General features: G+C 43.7%; 2 protein-coding genes across 2 annotated transcripts; one reads left to right on the top strand and one right to left on the bottom strand.

Annotated features, from left to right (window-relative positions):
* Positions 1-292: 292 nt before the first annotated feature.
* JPT2 (Jupiter microtubule associated homolog 2) lies at positions 293-11,403 on the top strand. Its single transcript, XM_065644542.1, has 5 exons — positions 293-400; positions 5,899-6,047; positions 6,548-6,690; positions 8,221-8,266; positions 8,995-11,403. Exons 1-5 carry the CDS (start codon positions 357-359, stop codon positions 9,177-9,179), a joined length of 567 nt encoding a protein of 188 aa, XP_065500614.1. The 5' UTR covers positions 293-356; the 3' UTR covers positions 9,180-11,403.
* On the bottom strand, positions 11,127-25,758 carry LOC135994182 (major facilitator superfamily domain-containing protein 1-like). Its single transcript, XM_065644541.1, has 13 exons — positions 25,695-25,758; positions 25,383-25,483; positions 23,288-23,412; positions 23,136-23,191; positions 22,236-22,379; positions 21,598-21,756; positions 19,954-20,069; positions 18,961-19,061; positions 16,928-17,039; positions 16,157-16,294; positions 15,454-15,593; positions 15,162-15,273; positions 11,127-14,865 (listed from the first exon to the last, which is right to left on the bottom strand). Exons 1-13 carry the CDS (start codon positions 25,714-25,716, stop codon positions 14,749-14,751), a joined length of 1,443 nt encoding a protein of 480 aa, XP_065500613.1. The 5' UTR covers positions 25,717-25,758; the 3' UTR covers positions 11,127-14,748.
* Positions 25,759-26,024: the final 266 nt, after the last annotated feature.

Raw genomic sequence — 26,024 nt, 5'->3', positions numbered from 1 at the left:
GGGCACCGCGCCCCTCCTGCCCTACGTGGCCTTTTAAATACCCTCCCGCCCCTTGCCCTACTGCTCCTCGCAGCCAATGGCTCCGCCGTTCCCTCTGACGGACGTTCGGCTTCACCAATGGAAGGCGGCCAGAGTGAATGACGTCACGGACCTTGTCAAGCTTCCCTCTGCGAGGCTCACGGGACAGGCGGGATGTGGAGAGGGCGGGCTGCATTCGATAGGCTGCTAGACCTGATGGGCAGGTGGGTCAACCAACGGTAGGGCAGGGCGGGCCGGCCGGCGCTACCTGCGGTCCAGGCAGCCGAGGAGGAGCCGCCGCGCGCGGGGCTGTGGAGCTCAGCCCGTTGTCCGCCACCATGTTCCAGGGCCCCGAGGCCGACGCGGCCAAACCCAGCTCCAGGTGCCGCAGCGGGGGTGGATTGGCGGTGCGGGGCGAAGAGGGAAGCGGGAAGAACCGTGCGGCGGCGCGGAACCCGCTGCGGGGCTTTGTTCGCGGCTCGGCAGAGGCGCCGGCTGAGGCGCGGCGCGCAGGGCGGGGGGCGGGAAGCAGATGGGGGCTCCGGCTGAGGGGAGCGGGCCGCTACTGAGGGGCCTTTTCGGCCGCGGTGGGCGGGAGTGCCGCTCCCCGACCATCCGTGAGCCGCTGGGGCGTGGGGGCAGCGCAGGGCGGCGGCGCTCGCTCCTGACCGGTCGCCTCGCCGTGCCTCGGTTTCCTTGTCCCGCGGCCCGGGGCTGGGGGTGACGCCGCCGCGGGCGGGCGGGGCGCAGCGCTGCCGTACCTGCGGAGAGAGAACGGGCAGGGCCGGTGCCCGTGGGGCCGCGGCGCTCGGCGCTTGGCACCGGCCCGCCCGCAGGGGCCCGAGCTCCTGCCGGGGGCCGCGGAGATGGAGAGGGGTCCGGATCCTGAGGAGATTCCTGTGCGGGAAGAAGGGCCTGGCGCTGGGGGGACCTCCTGCCCCCCGGTTTGTACCTTCACAAGGAGGGAGGAGGACCTGGTGACACTCTGCGAATCTTTTAGAGGGTCCAGCACAAACGCCTGCATAAGCAGATGTTAGCTTGTTTTCGGCTTGCGGAGTTGAGATATACTGTTATACTTGGACGAGCTCATATATCCTAATAACTTGGAGCTGGAGTGATTAACCCATCTGCGAGGTAATCATGTGCTTGAAGGGGAAGAAGGGAAGTGTTTCGAAATTGTGTAAGAGTGCTTTAGGTTTGCCTTTTATTCCAGTCACTCTAAGCTATGACCTGGTTTTAAGATGTCTGAGGATGCTCTGCCCTTAGTGTAGTCTCTGAGAAGCTTCTCTTCTCACGGTGATTTTGAAACCATGTTTAACTTATAAACTGGGTTTCTGGACAGGGTCTGGAATGCAGGCCATCGTAACTTTTTAGTTAACAGCTAGCAAAAGTGGTCTTGTTACAGCTTGTTCTCTGGCACTGTGGCAGAGTGTTTTCATCACACCTGAGAACAAACTATAGCAATACATAACTATACAAACAGAGCCGGCACAGCAAGCATACACACCGCAGCGCTGCAATATGTTACATTATTGGATTTTGCAGAATGGTCTCCAAGATGGTGACAGCTGACACATGGCCTGTGCCCTCAAAAGCAAAAAGTACTTGTTTTAAGGACACTTTTTTTTTTTTTTCCAGAGCTTATTCTATTCATTCCCTAAACAAAACCTTGTTTGATGATAATGCAAATCCTTTTGTGGTTCTTGATGTGTAGAAGTTTCTCTAATTAAAAACAAGTCCAGTTCAAAATCCCTGGAACAACCACCAACATCTGTGGAAGTGAGGAAAAAAATAACTCTTCCTAATGTGAAAATCTTTGCAAGGAAATTATAAACAAATGCTTTGCATTATGAGAACTTCGTAACACAGTATTACTGTTAAAAATAAATGGTGCTAAAAGTATTTTAACTGGAAGCTTTCACTTAAATAGTTGTCCAGTAAGATGTATCTCTAGTGATCCTGTTAATGTGTATGCTAGTATATTGAACAATTAGTTTGCTGAATCAAGTTAACTGCCTAGTTCTATTTTATTAAACTTTAATAATGATGCTTTGTATTTTTAAGGAAGTTTTGCAAAATAAAATGAGGAATTGTGTGTCGTACGAGCTGCTGTTGCTCTGAAAGCCAAACAGAAGAGAGTTCTACCGTTCTACTATTTGTACACACGACAAAGATTAATTGGTTTTGTGTGTCCTCAATTCATCTGGTACAGGAGCAGTTTCACAACTACTGTACAGAGCTGAAAATTTTAAATGTAGACCTCTTGGAAATATGCTACACATGTTCCCCCTTTTCAGTGGTATTGTAGAATATTGCAGGGATTTCAGATCAAGAGCATAACTGACTTAACAAAGCTCGCTGTTTGTTTGTAAGATGAGTGAGCTGTTTAACGAGCCATGAATTGGTATTGATCCAACAGCAGGAGCACCCCCAGTAATGTTCTGGTCTTTGCTTTAGTGCCTGATGTTCCAAATCTTAACACCTGCTTTCTGCTGGTTACCTTAGTGATGGTACCTTACAGGTACTGCAACTCTCCTGTTTTACGTGCTTTATTAGAACTTTCTGAAAACTGGTAGGACTTCAGTGTTTTAACTTTCAGGCAGAATTTAAAAAAAAAATTATATAGCTAGTGTCTTGAAGTAGTGGGTAAGTCTTGGCACCTCTTCCATAGGTTGGCTGAAAGGTTTAATGAGGAGTGGGCATTCAAATTCAAGTTTGTTAGAATGTAGGAAAAAAAGACCACAAGAGCTAATTAAAATTCTTCAAGCCTGCCAGAAGAGAACAAAGCAATTAGTAGAGGCTTTTAAACTTATCGGGTAGGGTTCTTAATTTAGCTGTTCTAAGGAACTGACAGACTTCTAGTCTACTAGAGAGGAAGGGGAGAAGAGGTGTATTTAGACTGCATGGAAAACAAAGGTTTGGGGTTTTTTTTACTATTTACAAGAATAAAGCAACACCTTCTTTCCCTCCCCTCCTCACAGAGGAAGAAAGAAGATGTAACTTATCTGGCCACAAGACACAAAAATATCTCTTTATGTAAGCTGGCATGATACCAATATAAACTAAAATGACTATAAAGTATATGTTGAATTTGCTTGTACTCTGTTGAAGCAGCTCACACTGGTTTATCAAGTTTAGCATGCTCTTTTCCTTTGGTAGGATTCACAGGCTACGTCTTATCTTCTCCTTTGGTGTGGGAGACCTGCACATCTCACTCCAATCTAGAGCAGAGTGACTCAGGAGCGCAAGGAGGTCAGCAATGCTCTAGAGGCTACACAGCAAGAAAATAGCTCTGTGTTCTCCCCAGGTTTTGGCTGAAGCAAAGGAATGCAAAACCCCGTCCTCTTTGCTATCATTAGCTGGAAGACCTTGTTGCTCTACTTCAATATTATTTTTGGTAATTCCTGTGAATGACTTAGTTATCTGACTTCACATTACTTAGAATGTTATGGACCTGCTCTTGCAGTTGCTTGATAGCTTATGGAATGCTTGGAAGGTTCCTAGCAATTAGAAGTTTCTGAAATTGAGAAGGCAAATTCACTTCGTGTATGTAGAGTTAAGACATTCTTTTGGGTGGTGCTGGCACAAGAGGTCACCGTTATGCTGATTTCCAAGTGCCTGGTAAGCACCTCAAGTGATGCCTCTGCCTCATTCGTTGCAACAGTAGGGTTTTCCTAGTGTGTATACTGAGCTGAAAATGGGAAGACAATATAAGATTAATCAGTGTTGGATTTCTTTTGATGCTTAATTAAGTTTAACTGAATAATCAAGACCTTTAACCTTAAAATGGAATTTCTCTAGAATTTTTTTCTGCAATGGATCTTAAATCCAGTTGCAGGAATAAGAAGTAATGTGATTCTTATGACTAGATGTTTTCCTTTAACCAAAAAAGTCTAATTGTAGTTATTTTGTTATTCCCTCCTACGCTTGTAACCATGTGTTAAGAAAACAATATGGTAAGTGGAGTGAATTTCTCGTTTGAGAGACTCCATCTGTATAAACTATGTTTATTTTCCTTTTAATCTCTTTGATAGTACACTTAGAACTCAAGAAAGACTAAATGCATTTAATAAATAGCTGAAAAGAGTGGGTAAAGTCAGAAAACATTTAAATTGTGAGGCATACTAGCAGACCTACTTTTTTAACAGGAGCCCCTTCCCAAACTCCTCTAGTTTCTTGTTGATCGTTTGGCTTGGGTTTTGGGGGGGGAGTTTCCCCCTTTTCTTTGCATCTCCCAGTTTTAAAAGCTTTACCTGCCTCATGGTTTCTGGGCCATTGTGAAGGTTCAAAATACATAATTTTGCCTCTATGGTGTCTCTTTTTTAATAGCAGTTCTACATCTTCTAAGATATGTGGAAAACCTATAGCATAGCTGGATCTGTAGTGTGTTGAACACTAAATGGTAAATAAACCACCTGTGCAAGGGATAAGGCAGTTGTCCTGTCTATTGTAATTCTAGTCAATCCCTCAAGCTAAAAGGTTTATTAAATCCACAGTCATACTAAGGATTAAAATATTGAAATTGGCCAGTAAAGACAGTCTCTCTGAGGCTGGTTCTGACTATATAAACCACTTCCAGACTAAAAGAGGCACTTTTTCTCCTTCCTCCCAAAGAGAATAGAATGATTTCCTGAATCCTGAGATCTGAAGTGCTGACAAAGCTGATTTTTCTGACAGGGCAGCCAAATGTCTCTGGTTTTGTGAAATTAAGTGTTAGAGTTAAATCGGAGTAGATCTTGGCTCTGAGAGGAACCTCTTTTTATGCTTGGCAGATATCTAACCTGAAATAGCTTGCTTCTGTCACAGATCTGTGGAGGGGATGTGCTCTATTAATTCACTGACCTTTGAATTCTGTTCAGGGAGAATGGGATAAAGATCTTGCAATTTATAACCGTTCTCTCTCTATAAAAGTAAAGGTTAGTTTAGGTCTGAGATCAAGTATTCAGATTAGAAGGGGTATAATTCAGCTACTACTTTTGCTCAACTGCTAAGATTGTAGGTAACCGGTCAAGTAGACATAACTGTAAAGATTATTTTTGATACCTAGATATTCATCACTCTCCCATGCTTCTCCTGTTAATTTTCCAATTAATTCCACCAATTCTACTCCCACATAGTGGTTTAGTTCCTTTTCAGGACAGGACCTGAATTCAGTCGAACAAGGCATAGTTACTAACTGTGGACTTATTACTCAAGGACAAGCATGACTTTTGGTAGTTTTTCAAGAAGCCCATTCATTTCTATTGTAGCCTCTAGCCATTTGATATACCACTGGTGCAGAGCTTTGGTCTTAATGGATTTGCATCTTGACCACTAAAAATATGGCTTCTTGGCATTCCACCTTTCCATTCTAAACTCTACAGAAGCTGATATGATAACTGATAGTTGAAACTAGCTAATTTTTTAGTACTTATAAAAGGTCTGCTTTTATTTAAAAGTTGATGAGTTTGGATTTTATCACAGATGCAAAGTCAATATGTGCAGTTTAGCAGAAAGTCTGATTCTGTACCGATTACTTTTAAAATATTAACCAGAGTCATATGTCTTCTCTTAATCTCCTGTTGCTTCTGTAACAGCACAGATAGCGTGGCCATTTCTTCTGGTGGCACTGTTATGAGCATTCCAAGTAATCGTAGATAACAAAATGATCAAGTTGACTGACTAGCAGGTTGGCAATATTTGTCCTGAACTTGAAAATATTTTATTAGAACAGCTCTTAAAAAGTAGATAATTTATGGACATAGCAGAATTACCTGAAGTTCAAATTAGAATAGTTATCCATAACATACAAGGGAGAATGGTAAGGGGAATTCAAATATGTTGAATACTGTAAATTTCAAACAAACTTTTGTCTCTTGCTTCTCTCATTCTGCAATGTAGGGTATTGAAGCCCCCAGGAGGAGGTTCTAGTAATCTCTTTGGGAGTACAGAAGAAGTTTCTTCTTCAAGCAGGCCACACAGGATGGCATCCAATATCTTTGGAGCATCAGAAGAACCTCAAAACATTCCAAAAAGGACAAACCCTCCAGGTAAGCGCAGCCACCTCCTTCAGCACAACTGGGCTCTGAATTCAGAGCAGCACAGAACTGCTTTCATATTCCCGAAGTGGAACACTGTGAACAGTCTATGTTGTATTTTTACTAATTGAGTGGGCTTGAAAAGTAAATTTACTCAGACTTCTGAACATATGAATATTTCAGTGATCTACGCGTTCACATACTTTTTAGCACGTCATCCAAGCCTAATTCTTTCCAACGCAAAGCCTAAGAAATGATGAAAGGAAAATGCTTCTATTCTAGAGCTGTGTCATCTGTTAGCTGCAGTAAGTACAGCTGTGAATCTGAGACCCTGTAGTGAATTCTTGTAACAAAGGATTTCAACTAGTATCTTCAGGCAAGCAAAAGTAAGTCTCTAGGCAGTAGAGTTCTAAAAGTCTTTGAATTATTTTTAAATTATTATTATTTTTTTAATACAGTGTGGTAAAAACTAAGTCATCTAGAAAAAAAAAAATCTAACTACTGCCTTGCAGGGGGAAAAGAAAGTGGTATTTTTGAGGATTCGAGTTCTGCTCAGCCTCGTCCACGCATGAATCCACCTGGTGGGAAGACAAGTGATATCTTTGGGTCTCCTGTACCTACCAGTGTTGTGCGAGCACACCCAAACAAGCCTAAGGTATTTGTACCTCTTTCGCTGTCCAACCAAGAAGTGAGCAGCTCAGTGAGTCGTCTCGTAGTCTTGTCACAATGCAACACCTCTATTCTTTTTAAGATGACAGACCTTAATGATGCATGGGGTAACTTCAAATTAGACAGCTATTCCCAAAGTCTGGTTTTGATAGCTCGTTATCTTTGGTATATAAGATCTCAGCATTCTCTGTAGTTTGCAGTAAAGCTATTTAATCAGGCTGCAGATGTGTGGTCAAAAAAAAAAAAAAAAGGAAAAAATGCTTTCAAAGCCTGTGGTCTTCCTTGTAAGTGAGGTACAGCTGGAGTTTTCGGCACACAGCCGAGAGGCATTTAAGCTAGTGAGGCACAAGATATTTATCTTTATTCTGCAATTTGTCAGAGGTTATCTTGATACCAATTCTGGAAAGTCAGTGAGCACCAGTGAGCTACAGTCATAAATCTTCATGTGGCCTGGCTGTGCCCTTCACCTCTCTTAAATATATGTATCTACATTCAACATGAAGGCACTTTAGCAGGAGATGAGGCTTAAGTTTTCCTGGAACCTTAGAACCTTTTTTCTCCGTTCTCCCCTTGCTTAAAGTTGAAGGTTCTGGTAGTGTGCTTTTGCCTAACTTTTTATGCAGACTCCAGAGTATATTTTGAGGGATTTGGGTCATGAGAAAGGAAGAGAGAAAAAAAGACTGGGAGCGAGGTGTTGTCAGGAGGAGTGCTATTGGTGTAGGAAAGGGCTTTGTTTTGTTCCTCTGTGCCCATTTATTGGGCTGGTCTCTGATTGGTTTTAGTTGCTTTTTAAAAAAATGTAACATATTAATTCCTGTGTATTCTTGACAAAACGGAGGACAACACTTCGGAATTCTTATGTCTTTAATTAGAGCACTGGAATTGTGGGAAATACTGGGATGGAAAGGAGATGGCATATTTGCAAAAATTACTGCAAGTTGAATTTCATGGGTGGGAAAAACATGAAAGCTTTTCTGAAGTATTGTTGTGTATTTCTGACAATCAATTGGGATTGTTGGGGAAATGGTCTTAAAACGTTTTGTTAATTACCTGACTGTTGGGGTCACTATGGATACTCACTGAGGAGCATCATTGCAGAATATGAATAGGATGCTCAAGGGCTACTTGTGTTCCAGTTATGAACACTACTTCCTCTGGGTGGTAGTGGGTACTTGTCAAGAATGGTAATTCTACACCTTTGTAGTGAACTGTTTATCATAGACTATGTTTTAAGCCTCTGGTGAACTAATGTAGCGTCTTCATCTGTGTTTCAGTGAATTATCTGAGATGTGCACCTTGACATAACGTAGGAGTTCCCTTCTAACACTGCTTTTGGGGGGTTATGGAGTGGTGGAGGGCATGAAGGGTTGCACACAGTGTCTGCAACTGTTAGCTTTTACCATGATAAACATATAAACTTAGATCAGAAACAAAGCAAAACTTTCTGAAAGATTTTGTGACAGAGTTACTGTTTGAGAACAGTAATATACTAAGATAGTTTTTGGTTTCTTTGCAGGATCACATTGTCTTGAAAGAAGATGAAACACCAAAGAAGCTAGAAGGTCAGCAAGAGAAATTCCTTCCTCTGTTCTCTTTGAGGAATAGATTCTTATACTTTCTTTAGAAAACATAAGACTAAGGCTGGTGTTTAGGATAATATAACTGAGAAGTTTTCCTTCTGTTAGTCAGAAATTTAATCACTTGTCTCAGGGAAATGGTTCTTTTACTGAGGAGAACACCACAGGCATGAGTCTTGATACTATGCATGTGTGTATATACTTCGCTTGATACCATACGCGTATAAATAGAGCTATAGAGAATCTTTATATATAGAAAAGCATCCCGTCAGATTGCTTCTTCCTCCCTTGCCATCTCCTTCAATGTGTAAACTTGGCTTTCTATAGTTGTAAATAACAAGTAGCTGATTGACATATATTATTGCTCAGCTAGTTATTGTTAAAAAATAATGGGAACACAGCATTCAAGCTCAGGATGAAAGGATTCCTTGGTATGTTGCATCTTTTAATTGCCTGAAACTGCCAAAATAATTCTGAAGGTGTATTGCTTAGCCTACATATCCTATAGAAATATTGCTGAGGGAAGAGGAGAATGGTTGCAAAAAGTGAAATTTTTCCTCAGCACCTGTTTCCTTCAGGAAAAATGAACAGATACAGGAAGTTTTAGTGTGCTATGGTTGGGAGACATGGGAAATAATGCAGTCTACAGAAGGTGAGGCACTTTCTGCACTACAGAATAGCAAGTTGATCTAATCCCTTTTGCTTTTATTCAGCTACAGAAAATATCAAACCACAGCTGGAAGATGGAGGCGAGAAAAAAGATCTGGGCAAAGAGGAGCGATGCAAGGAGCCAGAACCCAAGATAGACAATCATGAGCCCCGATTAGGGCCGAGGCCACGCTCACACAACAAAGTTCTCAATCCGCCAGGGGGTAAATCCAGTATTGCATTCTATTAGGGTCATCTGTTCCCTTTCGCTAACGGAGTCTGCACAGAAACTCTTGGCTGTGGTTGCAAGGTCAGTTTATAGACTATTGTTTGTGAATAGATTCTTAGGCAGATGGATGAGGGTTATGCTAACGTGTGTAGGAAGGATAACCTGATGATTTGGGGAGGGAGGGCTGGGGAGGGAAAAGGTGCCCCGTGGGAGATGCGAGTATTGGGCTGCCTGGGTGGGTGGCAGAGGGGGACATTGGTGTAACTTTGTGAGAGATCAGTGCTACTTTGTGGTGAGTTCGTCAGACTGTTAGGTTCTTGGCTAGCTAGTGGCTCAGGACACTCTCGTGGAGTCAGGCTTATCCATGCAGTCAACAGGTAAAAACTCGGAGAGGGTTTGGACCTAGAGGGCAGAGCTGAAGGATTCGGAAGCACAGCAGGTAGGTAGGCTGTGCTCTCCTCTAGGCAACAGGATGCCGCTTCACAGCGTAAGTTGACTTGCAGTCACTTGGATGTAAATACGTTCCACTGGAACAAGTAGTGCTGCCGCGGTGCTGAGTGCGTTCAGTCTTTGATTCTCTTTTTCTCCTTGCTTGCTTTGCAGCACATGACTGCTGATACAAGGACAAATCATGCTGAAAGTTTCTTTTATACTCATAAAGCATCACATGCTAAAAATATTGTGGTCTCCCCCTCCCCAGAGTATTCAGGCCTTTCTGATGCCTTCAGTAATCTGCTGATTACTATGACAAGTAATAATATCAGTCCAACGTCCTGTTTCATGTAGGTGCTTCTAGAAGACTTTTAAATAAAGTATCCTGGTTAGTGCTTGCACACTTTCTGGTAAAGTTGTGGGTGCAAACAATAGCTTTATGGTACTCTTTGAACAGAAGCAACTTAAAGTGTAGAATTACCATGGAGAATATACTGAGGTGCCCAACCCAACCTATACAGAAATGCCTTAGCTTCTGCACAGGTTTTCACTTTGTACCCTGTGGAAACCAGGACTGTTTGCTGTCTTCACCACAGTGCATTGTTTTGTTTGTCTGTGCTGACTCTGTTAGTGAATTCCTTTGTCTTTGGTCAGCCTTACATTTGCCTTTGATTGCGTCAAATTTTTGTTGGTAAGGTTGGGAGAACTACGTGGATTCTTCCCAAACCACAGCTGTAGTTGTTTTGAGACATGCTGTAGACTATCCTAGTTGGAGAATCAAAGACTTCAGCAATACAAACCTTTCAGTTGTGCTGACTATCTTAAATCATGTTTGGAAGATGTGCATGTTTTGCACAAACATTTGTTCTCTGAATGGATTTTTCTGATCATATCCAGAGCTTTGATATATGAATGTTAACATTAGGTGCTTACAGTTCAATGTATTTAATAGTGACTTTTTAAATTTGACATATCAAACCAGGAGTTGTTCAGGTACACCAAAGAACAAGTGGCCTTATCTGTGTACATCCACTGCTGTTCTAGCCCAGGTTCCCTGGAAACTGCCACTGTTTGGAGGGGACTGTCTCTGGGCCACGTGCTAAAACACTCTGTGACTGTAGTGCTTACGAGACTGCTCAGTTCGGTTGACATCAGAAGTGGTGGATGACTGTATGAAAACTTAGTTGCCTTTTCAAATAGTGAAAGTTAAATATATGGGGCAGTGCTAAGGGTAGAAATAGCCATGGAAAGTCGGGATTTCAATGCCTTGGTACCCTTCAGATATATTTGGAGCTCCCTGTTATTTGCCCCCCCGCCCCGGAAAATATTCTAACTACAACCCTGTAACGGATCTATGTTACTTCCAAACATGCATTTCCTAGCAGCTGTTCTTGACTCTGTGCTGTTTAGCCTCTGGCTGAGTGTCAGACACATCTTTAAGTTTCAATTCCTTGTTTCAGACCTTGACAGGGTTTTAAAGAGGCTGCCATGTGGAAAAGTCAACCAGAGGCTGCTTTCTGCATTGAAGGGTCTTGTGTAATCGATCCTGTCTGTAATACTGAGCTTAGACTTGGCATCTTTTAGTACCTGATGTGCATTGGCTACAATGCCTGTCTCTTAAAAAAACAGCAACTTCCAACTAGGCCTTAAATTAGTTAAACTATATTCATTTTCTTGCATTTCTTTCTTTGGAATCTAAACCATGTTTTCAACTCATTAAGTAAGATTGATAAGAGCATTTCTCTGGGACAGAAGTGGATTGGAAATCAAATGATAAATCATGCAATTGTCAATAAACCTCTGTATTTTGTTACTTCATTGTGTGCTGTAAATGTCTGCTTTTATAAATTAGTTGCTAATCTAGTTCAGTGTAGATACACTGTTTAATTTTGTTATCTGAAATTGGAAAAATTGCAAAATCTGTGCCAAAGCGCTGAGTAACCGGGAACTTAATGTTGTGCCAGTTTCTTCATAAAGGTGATGGCTTTTTTCCTTCACTGCCACCTCCCACAAACTCATGTAAACATGTGCTCTACTTTGTAAAAGCGTTTAATGTGCTGGCTTCTGAGAGCATGCTCTGGAGTATGATGAGCAAAAAAAACCCAAAACACCTCAGTGTGAATTGCCTGAACTAAGTCAGAGTTTCACAGTTTATACCTTAAGAGTTGCAATCCACTGTGTCTTGGGCAAGGGGAAGGTTCTGCTGAAGAGTATTGTTGAAAAGAGTGTACTGCTTCCAGGGCTGCCCAAGGCAAGGGAGAGGGATGGAGGTTTTCAGTTACCTGTATACATGATCTGTGCAGAAATTAAACAAAACCAGCTGATTGTTTCTTTCCATTTCTTGCAGCACCTTGACCTCAGTGAATGCCACCCTTTCATTTTCATGACAAGCTCAAACATGGTAGAGAATCATGCAATTACTTTGTAAAAAAGTTTCTCAGAAGTGAGCCCTGGCACCTCAACAACAGGTGTCAAGCAAGAATCGGGAGGACAGGCAAAGTGGAGGTGGCTTTCCTGTCATCAGTGGAGTAATTAATGAAAAAAGCAGTTAAACAGGAGTAACAGGAAGCTGTTGATGAATTCCAATGGAGATGAGCAGGTACTGTTGCAAGAAGGCTCATTCTCTGCCTCCTCACTGTTATTACATCAGCTTCAAGCTTTATTAATCTGAGCTGAAAGTCATGAGCAATATTTTAAGAACAACTCTTTGCCTCTAAGAGACTCTAGCAGAACCCTCCTGACCTAAAGATGGTCTTTGTGCAACAGTCTCAAAGGTCATTAGGATCTCCCCATATATTCAGCTTAACTGAAAGGGTTATTAAAAGCACGTGCAGTGATCTTTGTACAATAGTATCTACAACAACCTCTGTAGCCAACAGTTCTCCTGGGCAGTGAATGGAGGAAATAGGCAGGAAGGCTTTGCAGTGAAACACAGTAGAGTAGGCAGTGAGATTTCCAGCACAAAGTTGTCAGGAACCTTGTTAACCAGTGGCAGACTTTAAGGACAGTGTGTCACTACTCTTCTTCAAAACAGAAGAGGAAAGTTTCTGGTAATTTGGTAGTATGAGATTATGGGATGGCAAACAGGAATGGCTGCCTTTTGAGCTTTTTCCATGAAGAACCGAGTACAGGACCTTCAGTGGGTATCCCAGCACTCATTACAGGAACAACTCCATTGAGTTTGGCTGCAGCATTGTGTGGTATACAAACTAAGACAGTTGATGACTTCCTGCCAGCCAGGCTGAAGTCAGTGCTTTTAAGCCAGGCATTGGTAGTATTGACATAAAAAATTAGCTCTGAACACGTACTTTCTTCCAGACACAAGCCTCCAACATGAGTATATAGAACTGCTCTGTGTGGTTTTTCATAATGACATTTGGAAATTCATCATGGGATTTTTCCACTATGAAAAAATGCAACTGTGGGATTTTGGCACTGAGGAGTGCTGCTCTGGCTGGAGGCTGAAGGGTGGATGTAAAGCCACAGTCTAGCAGGAGCCTGATGTACCAGTGAGAGCACTGGTGAGGCCTCACATGGAGTACCGAGTCCAGTTTGGGGCACTCTAGTAGGAAAGAGATGCGACTCAGGGAGGGAGTGCAGTGGTGGTCAATGAGGGTGGTTGCTGGTGTGGAGCATCTTTAATGGGAGGAGAAGCTGAGCGAGCTGAGGCTGCTCAGCCTGGAGAAGAGATGGCTCAGGGACATCTTACCAGTGTGTTTAAGTCCCTGCTGGGAGGGAGTGAGGACAAGGCAGCCAGACACTGCTCTGGACAAGAGGCAATGGGCACAAACTGAACCATGTGAAGTTCCCTCTGAACACAAGGAAGCAGTTTTTTACTGGGAGGGCAGCCAAGCGCTGGGACAGGTTGCCCAGAGAGGCTGGAGAGTCTCCATCTGTGGAGATGCTCAAACTCTGACCGCACACGGTCCTGGGCAACCTGCTCTGGCTGACCCTGCCTGAGCAGGGGGTGCTGGACTAGGTGATCTCAGGAGGTTGCCACCAAATAGAGTCTGTGATTTTTACAGTTCTGTGACTCCTCCCCCACCCCCAAATTTTGTCTGCACTAGACTCCAACAGGGAAATCCTTTAATTGTTGTGTGAAATGAATTCACAGTGTAACTTCAAACTTAGAAGACATTGCTCTCTGAAGACATTCTTTTCAGTAAATCAGTTTTAGAAAACTTTGCTTTGATGGGTAGATTTGTGTTCTGTGACATCTGCTTAAAATGAATTCACTGGATGCTGTCAGTGCCTAAACTGTTTTCAATCTAGTGCTAGTGTTTATATTAAATGCAACTTGAGCAGAGGTGCTATTTCTCTTAAGGATATGTAATAATTTATGTAAGTCATTCACTTCAGCATTCCTTGTACTTGGCTATGTTAAAGTTTACTTCATTCTTAAAGCATCATTTGTGCTTTTGTAAACACTGTGGGTGATTGTGAGTGTTTTGCATAGTGAAAAGGGCAGCTGGCTGAGCAAAACAAGCCTCTAGCATTCATGAGTAAGAGCACCCTGGTTTAAAGGACAGAATTTCAGATCAAAACCTTTTACGCTTTTGAAGGCAAATGAATAGGCACGGCTTACAGAAGCATTTCTAGGAAGGTAATATGCAATTAAGCTAGGCTTGTGTGCAAAAGGTAATCAGTTTGATTAATTCAGTCTCCTGCCTGAAGAATAATGATGGTGTCACTTGCATGGATATGTAATTTGTGACAGATGCATGCTAATCTAGAGCACTAACAGAAAGGGCAGGCCTGCCAAGGTAGGTGGGTTAGCAAGTACTGATGTACAGGATTCTTGTGACAGAGAAACAGCAGCAGACCAGGCAGGTACACCTTATGCAGGCAGTTTCAATGCAGGAGTGAAAAGCAACCATCTAATAGCTTATGAACAAGTTTCAGCTAGGTTGGTTCCACTTACTGTAGTGTAGTTCTTAAAGTGCCCTATGCAGGTTTCTGTACATTGGAGAACGCCTAAGAACCATACAACACACTTGTGTGCCAGGCATAAGAACGTGGAAACATTCCCTTTTTGTAGACAGTTCCCTTCAAGATTCCATTTAAAGAGGTTGAAAATACACAGGCTAAAAATCCACTTTCAAACAGAAGTGATCAGTGCTGTGTCTGGCAGCCGTCATTGTTCTCACGTGGCACAGGTTTAGCTGACAGAGCCTCCGGTTCCTGTTTCATCATCAAGGAGCGGTGCTGCATCTGCAGGGTTTCTGTCCTCCTGTTCCACAGGTGCTCCCTTTCTTGTTCTGTTCAGTGTCCCACCCTAGAAATTCAAAGAAGCAATTAGTGACAAAAACGATACTGTTGTTCCTGAACACATATATTTCTACAGCTGCATCCTGGCCCTTTCCCTCACCTTCTTGCAAAAAAAATACAGCAAATAGCTTGATACTAGGTAAGACCGCTATGTTCTGCATCAATATTTTAGCAGATAGTTCTATTTTTATGCAGTCTCATTTTTATGTCAGGGAAATTACTTTTATACACACCTAACAGCTATTACATCAGTAAAAGCAACTTGGTGATGCAAGGCTGTTCTTCACCTTTTATCACACTTACCTGTTTCTTGTCCACAATATTGAGGGTAATGGAGGCAACAATGCATGCAATAGTGTTTGCCAACATAAAGATCATCATCTGTTGCCAGCGCCACAGAGGGATCTTTAATTCACTAGAAAAGGCCAAAACAGGATAGAACAACGAGTCACTTGAAGATATTTAAGGCAGTTGTACAGTTCCTTGCCACATGAGGTTGCAAAGACACTGATTTCTGTTCAAACCACTCCACTGAAGCACTGTTCATGTCTCTGCTTCAAAAAAAAAAAAAAAAAAAAGGAAAAAGCATTCTCACCTGGACTTTGTTCCCAGAATGTGTCCAACAATCAGATTTGAAAGGCCAACTCCAATCATCTGCACAGAAGTTGCAAGCCCCATAGCTGTCCCTAAAGTTGCTTGGGGGACCACAAGAGGTATGGATGGCCACATACTAGCCTGGTAGGAGTAATGAGAAGAGGAATTAACTCAAAGCCTTATTTTAAAGCTGTTATAATAGATGGTCATTGGTTTAAAAAGGAATTATTCTCACTAAATAACCATTTCTACTTTCTCTTCAAAAAAACTGGTATTTATCCCTCCCAGCCTATTGGCTGGTTCTAGACTGTTGCACATCCTTTTCAAGCAGCTTGAGAGAGCACAGACAACATGTTATTGAAACTGGAATAACCTGACTCTAGATTTCTGAAGGGGAGTTAGACCTGATGATTTAGCTCATAAGACTCAAGGGAGATTCAGGTGATACATTCAAGGTAAAAAAGCACAAAGAATAGCACAGATTAGTGCTTCGTGCTATATCAAATGGTCTCTGCTCTGCGTTTTGCTCGGTATTGATTCTTTAGGGTTATTTGTTACTAACCAAAGTCTTCAGGATTGGGGAGCCAGTGGCTTCAAACTGTGGCTGCTAAACCTGCTCATCAGGACACCAGAGCAGCAATATGTGCCATGCAAGGAGCGCAGCCACAGAACACTCAACTACAGCAGCAGGGTTGTGAACTTACAGCAGCAAAGGAGTAAGTAATCCCCAACCAGATGGTAGAGACTAACGGAGGAACAAACGTAAATGCCAGGAGAGCAAAGACTGGCAGAGTCAGTGCAGCACAGCTGACAGCAAAGACGCCTCTCAGTCCAACGTAGTCCTGGTGAAGGAAACAAAGAGAAGGGGTCTGATAAGGGATTTGTGCTTCCGCAGATCCTGCTGACACGAGTGGCTGCACAAAGCGGGCTGGCATGAGTGGCAGCAACACATCAGTCCCTAGATGTTGATATTGTAGCAGAGTAGCTATTACTAGTTGCACACTCCTGAACGAAGACTGAAATACTTGTCAGAGGATCAGTATTCAGTATTCATGTAACAGGGCAAGCTTTAGTAAAGGGGGAAGAAAACCACACCAGTATGCTCTGACCGTTATGGAAATAAGGAAAGGAAGAGTGACAAAACAGGGACCAGTTACGTGCAGGTTGTCCTTTCCCATCTACTTGCAAAGCTTGTTGTGATCCTTTCTGTTCCAGTCTCAGATTTTTCACAACATACTGCCATTTGCCGTGGTTTGATGCTACCACAGCACAATTAGGGAACACAGGGAAAAACAGGTTAATGTTATTTCTTGTAATTTAATTCAGACAAAAGTGCATCTTGCAGTTTACAAGGAATTAAAAGACTGCTTGTTCAGCAACAACAGGCTAAATTCTGGTGGGGGAGGTTGTAACAAAGACATTTCAAAAAATTAGGAAAAAGTTATCATCAAACACTTCTGGTTTTGGCTACTCACAATTAATATGCCAACTGCTGCAGAGAGAACAAGGGAGCTGTCGTACACTGCCCCAGCAATATAAGCAGCTGCCTGCTGACTGTAACCAGAATATTTATCCTGGATAAACTTGCTAAAAATAAAATTAAAGGGGAGAAAAAATACATAATTAGGATTCTTGATCTGATTACTTTGACAGAAAGTAAGTCTGAGCACAAACATATGGACAGGAAGGGTTTTAATGAGAAAACTTGTAAAGAAGTTTGATTCCATCTGGTCTGTAGTGCCAAGCCCTTGTTATTTATTTTCTTTTTAATCGTGGCACACCATAGAGAAGCTGGTAGCTTAAATGGCCACTTTCAGGACTCTTCTACAAGTGCAGAGTAAAACTGCAGGTTAAAGTTGGGCATATGTTTAGTTACATCAGCACAGCTCACAAGCAGCAATTTGCCATCACCTGTCCAAAACATACAAATGAATTTTTTACATTCTCTTTGAAGAAGTAGAAAGCATTATAAAACCAAGAGGAAGAATGCTGAGGGGCAGAAAAAATATTTTAACATAATCCCACAGCAAAGATAAGCATTTAAATTGAACACCTGCATTTTAGAAGTACTAGGAATTCCCCCTAAGCACCTTTAAGTAGACTTCTGGTTAAAGCAGAAAACATACAAACCCAGTTTTGTTTTCATTGTCAGAAGTCTGCCTTTCACCTTTGTGAGGGACACACAAAAATGACATTAAAACTTTTAATTCTTTACAGAATGTATAGTCATACAGTAGTAACAGCTTAGAAAGACTAGTTTATTTAGAGATCTTGTAGGTACTTAAACCTGGTTTGGCTCCTTGCATGGCTACTTAGCATTAGTAATAATGAGCCTTTATAGCCTGTCCTGTCAGCAAGGTCTGAAACAAGACACTGTTCCCTGAAGATTTACCGCGACAGACTTTGCCAAAGAGCAGTGGCCTTGGGACCATTATTTTTCTGAAGCAGGATAGCATTTTTTGCCAGAAAAGGTGTGTGGAACATGACTCTTGGTGCCTGAACTTTTGCTCCACAGGGAGCAAACAAAAGAAAAATTCTGGAGGGAAGCAGAACTGCAGAAATGAGGATTCTGTGTGATCAACAGATGCTGGTTTTAGTTAAAATGAGAGGGCAACTGACAGCCCATCTCATCAAGGACTTGACGATCCTTGCCATCTTGAATGTCTTTATTTTACTAATAAAAGGTCACTTGTACATTTGTTATGACAATGTTGATGACATTTCTTCACTCCCAATTTCACAGTGGCTTACTATATATCACTAAATAAATACTACCAAAATATTTTTCTTTTTTTTTACTGCAGGCCTTTGCTAATATAAATGTTCATACTCATTATGTGATACAAGCCGCATCATCCACAAACAGGAAAAAAGCAGCAAAGTGACAAGTCTGTGGCAGAGCCATAGGACAGAAGTAGGAGTCCCAATTTAGCTGGGCAGGTTGCTTCTTTGTTTTAAGCAAATGAAGGCATAAAAAAGGAATTCTGCAAGCCTTGCACTAGGATGCAAAGGCTTCTTCACTTACAAATCCAGGCTGACGCAAGCTTAGCCTTGTTCTGCACACAGCAGACAACATGCAGGAACTGCAGGACAGAACCGCCCCAGGTGAAGCCAGCACCCCACCCAGCTCGACAGCCAGCCACTTTGTAGGCCTGTCACAAAGGTGAAATGTCTATGGGCTATTTTTTAAATAAAGTATTTCTCCCCTTCTCCCAAATCCTTCTGATCCTCCTTTGGCAGTGTTCTAAGCTTTAAACATTGGATGAATAGTTTCCCTTTAAGTTATTTTTGCTTTCCTTCAGAAGCCTCCCTCGTCTTTGAAGGGATAGAAAGGTCAAAGAACCCTCATATCTTTAACTACATGTTAAAGACATTTGTTTTTCTGTGCTTTGTGAGTCGAAGGAACAAGCACATTACCCCCATATTTCCCAGTCAGCTAAAAATCGAGGGCCTGCAAGGCTCTGGTGGGCTTGTACCAGTCAGTGGGACCACAGCCATAGAGCAGTACCTGGCGTCTGCCACGAAGGGGAAGACTCCGTTGTAGAAGAACATGATGGTGAGGACCAGGAGCCAGTAGCGAAGGGGAAGTCGCCGGATGTCCTGAATCCGCTGCAAAGATAAGATGTGCCTTCACTCACCAGGAAAGAGTCTTCAGCTTCACACTAACATCACTTCCTGCAAGCCACTGAAGGTCAAAAAGAAATTAGGAAGTAACAGCAGGTAAAAGGGAATTGAAAGGCAGCTCGTGTACCTCTGAGAAAATCTGGCATGTGTTGACTCCAAAGCATTACTTAACACTATTCAGTAAGAAGAAAAAACACTTTCTTACTATTTTTGTAAAGGTTATGGCTGCAAGAGACTATTCTAAGCACGCTCTACTGCAAAACCTTAAGTGAAATGCAGTGGAAAGACACAGTGTCAACAGGAGTCACAACACTGAGATACAGAAATCAGTAAGATTCCCATCACGAGAAGGAAGCTGTCTAATAGATTCAAGTGCCATAAAAATTGCCACCTACTGCCTGTAATACTTGTTCCTAGACAGAAGTATGCAAGGAGGAATGGAAGATAAGGGCTGGCAAAAGGCAGTTCAGTACTGACCAGATTAGCTATTTTTGGTCACGGATCCTGTGAGCCAGAAAGCAGTTCCAGAAAGAGGCTACTGTCTAGTTCTACACACAAAATCCTCTTCTGAGCCACCTACAGTCAAGGAGCAACTGGCTCATAAAAGTAATGCCATTCAGAGTGCCAGCTCAGCTCTCTGGAAGGCTCCAAGTACATAAGCTTGAAACAGAAAACTTAGACTCTGGTGGCTTGCAGATGCAATATCCTCAGATGTACGTGAAGAACTGCTCTGCGAGGTTTAACCGAGTGGTGTCAATGCCCTCTCCCGGGCAGGACCAGCTCTTGCGACTGCAGGCGTCCCTGTGCTGCAAAAGCATTCCTCACGCACCCCAGGCTTTCAAGATTGAGATGGAAAAGCTGTCTGTGCAGCACATACCACTTTTTTGGATTCCTGCTGGATAACCCCATCCAAGCCCAGTTGCTTCATGCCCACTTTATCCAGTACACTGACCGTGAGGGCTGAAACGAAACCCAGCACACAGAGCAGGGTACCTGGAAAAAACGTAAGAGGTGTTAGAAATTCCTCAGTGTGGAGAGCTGAACAACAAAACCAGCTGTGTGTAATCCACAGAATTCTCTATGACTCCTGCTTCAGGTTTCCCTTAACATTAACAGCCATGTAGCAGGGCCATTCACCTCTGACCGCCCTGTCTGAGTCCTTGAGCTCTTTGTCCACTAAGCTTCCAACGCTGCAGAATTGCCTGAGGCCAGTGAAGATAAAGCCCCACCTGTGTCTAAATGCAGCCACTTTGTTCGAGTGTGGCCAGAATCCCTTCTAAACCGCAGCAGGCCTGTGTGCAACAAACCCAAGGTTAAAACAAGCCAGACATTACAAAACTGCCATGGTCCCGCGAGCAGGAGAGGTATCGCATACGGGCTGGTACTGGAAGCCAAGTTACACCTCTTCATTTATGTGACCTATTGCGGTTACCACAGCAATCTGACCTGTTGCACACCCAGCTCCAGAGAAGTGAGTCAGATTATGCTGGATATGCCAGAAGCAAGTTTGGCAATGGGCATCTGCTGCAGACATTCTCTGAGAGAAAGATCTGTATCAATTTTGTTTTCCAAAAAGCCAAAACAATGTGATGCAAACAGACTTTGATGTATTTATCCCTTCATGGGCTACTAAAATTGCTGTGCTTGCAAATGCTGCCTGAGCACAAAGTTAATAGTGTCAGACGGGATGCAACACACCATGCCCATCCCAGTTTCTTCTCTGAGAGCTGGAATCAGAGGAGAGCAAGGGATTTCAATTTCTGCAAGATTTCTCTCACATATGCACCCTCTCTTCCATGGGTGATGGCCCAAACTGTTTTGTTGTTTGGAAATAACACCTGCCTATAATCACTGAGTCTTTATACACAGAGGATGCCCTGAGGCATCACCATTCCAGAACACCAGAGCACCTGGGTGCCACTACTTAACTGCACTGTGGAACAGATCACCCCCTCCGCAAGAGACAGGTCCCATCTCACTGCACAAATGACAGGACAGAAACTCAAATCTTGGAAAGATATGAGCCCTAGAACTGACTCACACTAAGAAACAAGTAATTCATATTCTACCTCTCACAGTAATTTAAACCAACACTTTGAATCAGTCTGCATGCAAGGCATCTTGTGCTGAGACCAATGCAGATACTACTACAGAACCAGCATGTTCTCCCAGCTAAAATACAGAAGAACACATCTGAATCCTCTTCTGTTTCACCCTGAATTTTCCATTCCATGGGAGTAAGCCTACATTAAGTACTGACTACCTGTGACTGCAGCTGTTAAAATATCTCAAGAAAACTGCAGACAAAACCGTCAGGCTGACGCTACAACTTTACAGGGTTTTTAGGCATCCATGAAGAAAATACCACTCCATTGCTTACAGAAAGCAACAGGAAAACCTGGAAAATAATGTGCCTCCTCTTGCTAACTTCACTATCTCTTTCAGGTACTTTTCATAACTGGATGGAACAGGCCAGCCTTAGGTCTAAGAAATAAAAGGCCAAAGCATCAAAGAAACTCACCTCCCCAGAGTGTCCACTGCATTCCGAATTTGGCCTCAAACTGCTGGGTGAAGAAGAAGTTGAGGACACTCCCAAGACGAGAGAAAGACAGAGTCAGTCCAAATGCCAGTGCCAGTTCCTTCCCCTTGAACCAGAAGGCTGTGATACGATTCTGCACAACTTGGAGAAGACAAAAATCCTCTCTTGAACAGACGGACTTGGCCAAGAGCCTTGCACAGAAGCAACAAACAACCTCTGCAGCTCCAGCACGTGAGCTGGCGTAAGAGACCTCTACACATCCCCAGTGGAGACAGTATGTGTCAACTTTGCAGCCCATTTTAAAACTACATCATGCTGAGACACAGGAGGTGAACTTTTCCCTCAAATAAGGCAAGTGAAAATAACCCCAAAGGTACAGCGATCACATGTCAGTCCCCACCCTTGGGAAAAGCACAAACTTGTTAGAGGGGAAGACTTTTGAACATCTTGTCACACATTAGATCCATGCAGCCCATCAAGGAGCAGTGTTCTTCTGTTAGCAGCGTAGGTTCCCAGGGCAAAGCAGGTGAAGCTGACTGGTAGGACAAGGGTCTAGGAGGCAAAATAAAAATACATCATGACCCTCTGGTGAGGAGTAATTAAGAATTTTAATTCCTTACTAGTAAGTGACCCATTCCCGGAGCCAAAGAGCAGTCTTCCTGTTAGCATCATTGGTAGGAGGTACGGCGAGCCCTTGAAATGGGAGCCTAGAGCAAAGATTGATGATCCCAGCACAGTCAGAAGAGAGAAAACAAAGACACCAACTAGACAGAAACAGAAAAAAAAAATACATTAACCTCAACAGACATGCTGAGATCAGGACAAAAGCATTCTTTGTCAAAAAGAAAAAGAGCAACCTCAAATTATGCCAGTAAACCTGTGGGCTTCCATCGGTTTACCCTCATTATTTTAATTTTGTAAAGACTGATCTCTTTATAAAATGACCTGGGAATCCCCAAATCATGATGATATTATCATGGTGGAAGGTTAAAGAGGCAGAACAAGTCAGATAGAGCACCCTGAACTCTACAGAGTCCCTGTTCCAGTCCTGAGCTCCATTACGGACTATGGCCTAGGGCAAGTGAGCCCCTTCTCTGTGCCTCATCTGTGAGATGTTTACCTCTGTGACAGGGAGATGGAGCAGAACTGCTGGGACTGCTGGGCCTTAGATTATGGCAAATGCCAGAACAAATGTCAGAGCAGGGAAGAGAACACCATCAGTTCATCCCATCGAAAACATGTAACACTATTACCTGTTACATGAGTGTCAGAGGAAAGCATGTTTACTGCACTGCTGTGTAAATTCAGATAAGTCAGTGGTCAAAGGATGAAAACGTCTCAGTTGCCTCCATGGAGCTGCTCAATGAACCATCACACACTCCACACACAGAGCTGTCCCTCCTCTCCCATTCCTCCATGATCTTATTGAAGCAGAACCTTTGATCATCCCTCTGCACTGAAAGAACAGCCTGAAATCCCACTTCAGTACAAGGAAAAATTAATCGATCCTTGGAACTTACAGCGATTTCCTAGTTTATCAATCAGGAACCCAGCCAGAATAACCACTACTGCATTCCTAGGAGAAAACAAGAACAGGAACATTTGTGTCTTGCTGCTGGGAAGCAACTAGTAAACTGCCCTCCTCTCCAAAAGCAAGAGAAAAGAGACTTACGTCCAAGCATAGATGGCGTACAGCAAATTGTATTGTGCAGGTGTCATTCCCAAGCCTTCCACACAGTCCAGCGTGCTGTTGTGCCCAGTGCCGTTATGATGGGTTCCATTGGGGCAGGTCAAGTTCTGCATAACAAGTCACAGAGTCTATGTTGGGCAGCAGACACAGATAAAAACCCACGCATTCCTTTAAAAATGAAGGTCAGTTCTTGCCTACTAGATTTCTGTTTCTCCTACTCAGTTCCCACTTCCAGGACCAGGAATTAGAGGACTTGTGTATTCTCCCAGGAACCCAGCCCTTGCCAAATGAGAAATGACTGGCCATCGGCACATCACGTCTTCCCTTGCCCTTTCTGCGGCAGTAGCGGCAGCGGCTCGGCACTTTTATACACATTTCGGTCCAAACGAAAAGCCGTGAGACTGCACCATGAGGTCTGTTTGATCCCTTAGTTTCCTGTATATAGTTTAGCTTGATCTGACTCTTCATTACATAAATAAAGTCTTAAGCAGTGTGTAAATACGAAACTTAGCAGTTGCCCATATTAATTCACAGCTATAAAGCATTTGCTGAGCAGTAGGAAACTGGTAGCCCTAGCGAGATTTAATAACGTCATTTTTGCTACTGAAAAGCAACATCTTCTCAACATCACATGATCAGGAAAAAGCTCTAGATCTTCCAACTACTAAAAATCTACCTGCATTAGGAAATGGACACTAGATCTTCCACACCAGTAGGCACAAGTTTAACAGCTTGAATAAGCACAAGGAAAGCATGATTTTAACCACGTGATTTTTATATAGCCATCATATTTACAAAGCCCTCAGATCTGCTGTAGTAGAAATGTCTGAGGCTGCAGGGAAACCATTGTCTAGAACAAAGTGCTTGCACTGTAAGCACTGGTCTCAGATGCTCCAACTACCACTGGACCACTTGTGTAAATTCACCAGAGTAAAAATGTGATGAGAGTGTCAACAGATAAAACACTGTTTGCACAGTACCTAACAGAGAAAAATATGGCTACCCTATAAAGTTACTTAGGTAACAAAACATGACACCACCTTTCCTTCACTCCATAAATAAATGACTGACTGTTCTCCCACAGACCTACAGAAGTTGTGGGAAGACCAATGAATAAATGTTGACCTTTTATTTTTACTCCTGTTTGCAATGACAAACTGCACCCAATTTATCCTGGGGTTCACTATCTGAATGTTATGGATTACCTGCATTTAAACAACAAAAAAGTTATACCTGCGAGCTATATATATTTCTACTCCTTCTACTGAAGCAAACAGGACAGTGGCTCTCAGCCTACACAGACTAATCTGCCAGCAGGTGGCACACATGAGTAAAATCAGCTCTCAAAACAGATGAAACAAATGCAATAATGGCAGATAAATTAGTCAAGTAAGAATTTGTCAGGTATTCAGGAATTCAGGTAAGAACTTCGGGACCCCAGCATCCCTGGAGAAATCCCATCAATCAACTGGGATATCAATATGAACCTTGAACAACCACATTTTCTAGCATTTGAAAATACGACTGGTTTTCACACGACTGAGTCCTCCTGTGATCTCCCTGCCCAGCTCTGTCTTTTGGGTAGCAAACAAACATGTGATGTGACACCTGCAGCATCAGGAGGTTTGGAGCTGAAGACCCAGAAGGTCTTTTCTAGTCTCCCATCTCCAACATCACTAGCCTTCCAGTCCAGTGTACGTACTAACGGTCAGTTCTGTGTATCTTCTACGTGCAGAGCGGTATCAAGACTATTCTAATTCTGACCTTCATCAGTGTAGGGAACAGCCATTTGGACGGAGAGCTGACAATCATTGAGCAAGGGCAGGTTTTAGATTTCCAGCTCTCTGGACAGCAGCAAGAACTCGAACACCTCACGGCTTGTCCCGGCTTTGTGCATCTTCTTCAGAGCAAACACGCCAGCAGTAAGCCCTCACCCCCACCATCCGGACCATGAGACCTTGGAGCACGACTCCCACTTAACATCCTAAGAAAAGGTTTTGAAAATCTACTGCTGACCAACGCCTCCATTTTGCTGGTTCTGCCTTTTTTTTTGCCCAGAGGAAGGCCCAGCACTTACCCCCTGGAACTGCTCCTGCAGGACGCTGGGGATGTCGAAGCAGAAGTAGGAGCCGAAGGTGAGGAGACAGTTGAACAGCAGCACCACGAACCTGTAGGCGCCTGCGGGGCAGGGAGAACCCTCCTCATCTCACCATCCTCACCCCCTCGGCTCACCCCCTCACGGCCCGGCCCTGCCGCAGGCCCTCCCGAGCCGCCAGCTGCCGCTCGGCTCAGCGGCTCCAGCCGCCGCCGGCGCTGCAGGGCCCGCACCCCGGCCGCCCGCAGGCCCGCAGCCCCGGCCGCGCCCGCCCCCCGCCCCGCCGGCGCTCACCCCGCTCCGCCGCCAGCGCCATGCCCGGCCTCGGCCAGCGCCTTCCCCGCCCGCGGCCCCTGCGCCAGCCCCGCCCCGGGGACACGGGCCCGGCCCCGCCCGCCCCGGGGACACGGGCCCGGCCCCGCCCGCGGCCGCGGCCTCCGGCGCTGGTACCGCCCCGGGCCCGGGCAGCGCTGGAAGGGCTTGAGGGGAATCTGAAGGGAAACGATCCGCTTTGGGAAGCAGCGTGGTAAGCTGGAGGAGTTATCCTCTGTGAAAAAGAGGAAATTCAGTAAAGAGAGTTAAAACTAGGACGCGTAAAAGGAAGGGGGCAAATGGGTAAATGCA

The sequence above is a fragment of the Caloenas nicobarica genome, chromosome 14, assembly GCF_036013445.1.
Source record: "Caloenas nicobarica isolate bCalNic1 chromosome 14, bCalNic1.hap1, whole genome shotgun sequence".
NCBI lineage: Eukaryota > Metazoa > Chordata > Aves > Columbiformes > Columbidae > Caloenas > Caloenas nicobarica.
Note: the sequence above shows the minus strand (reverse complement) of the source record. Positions and strands in the feature narration are given on the sequence as shown.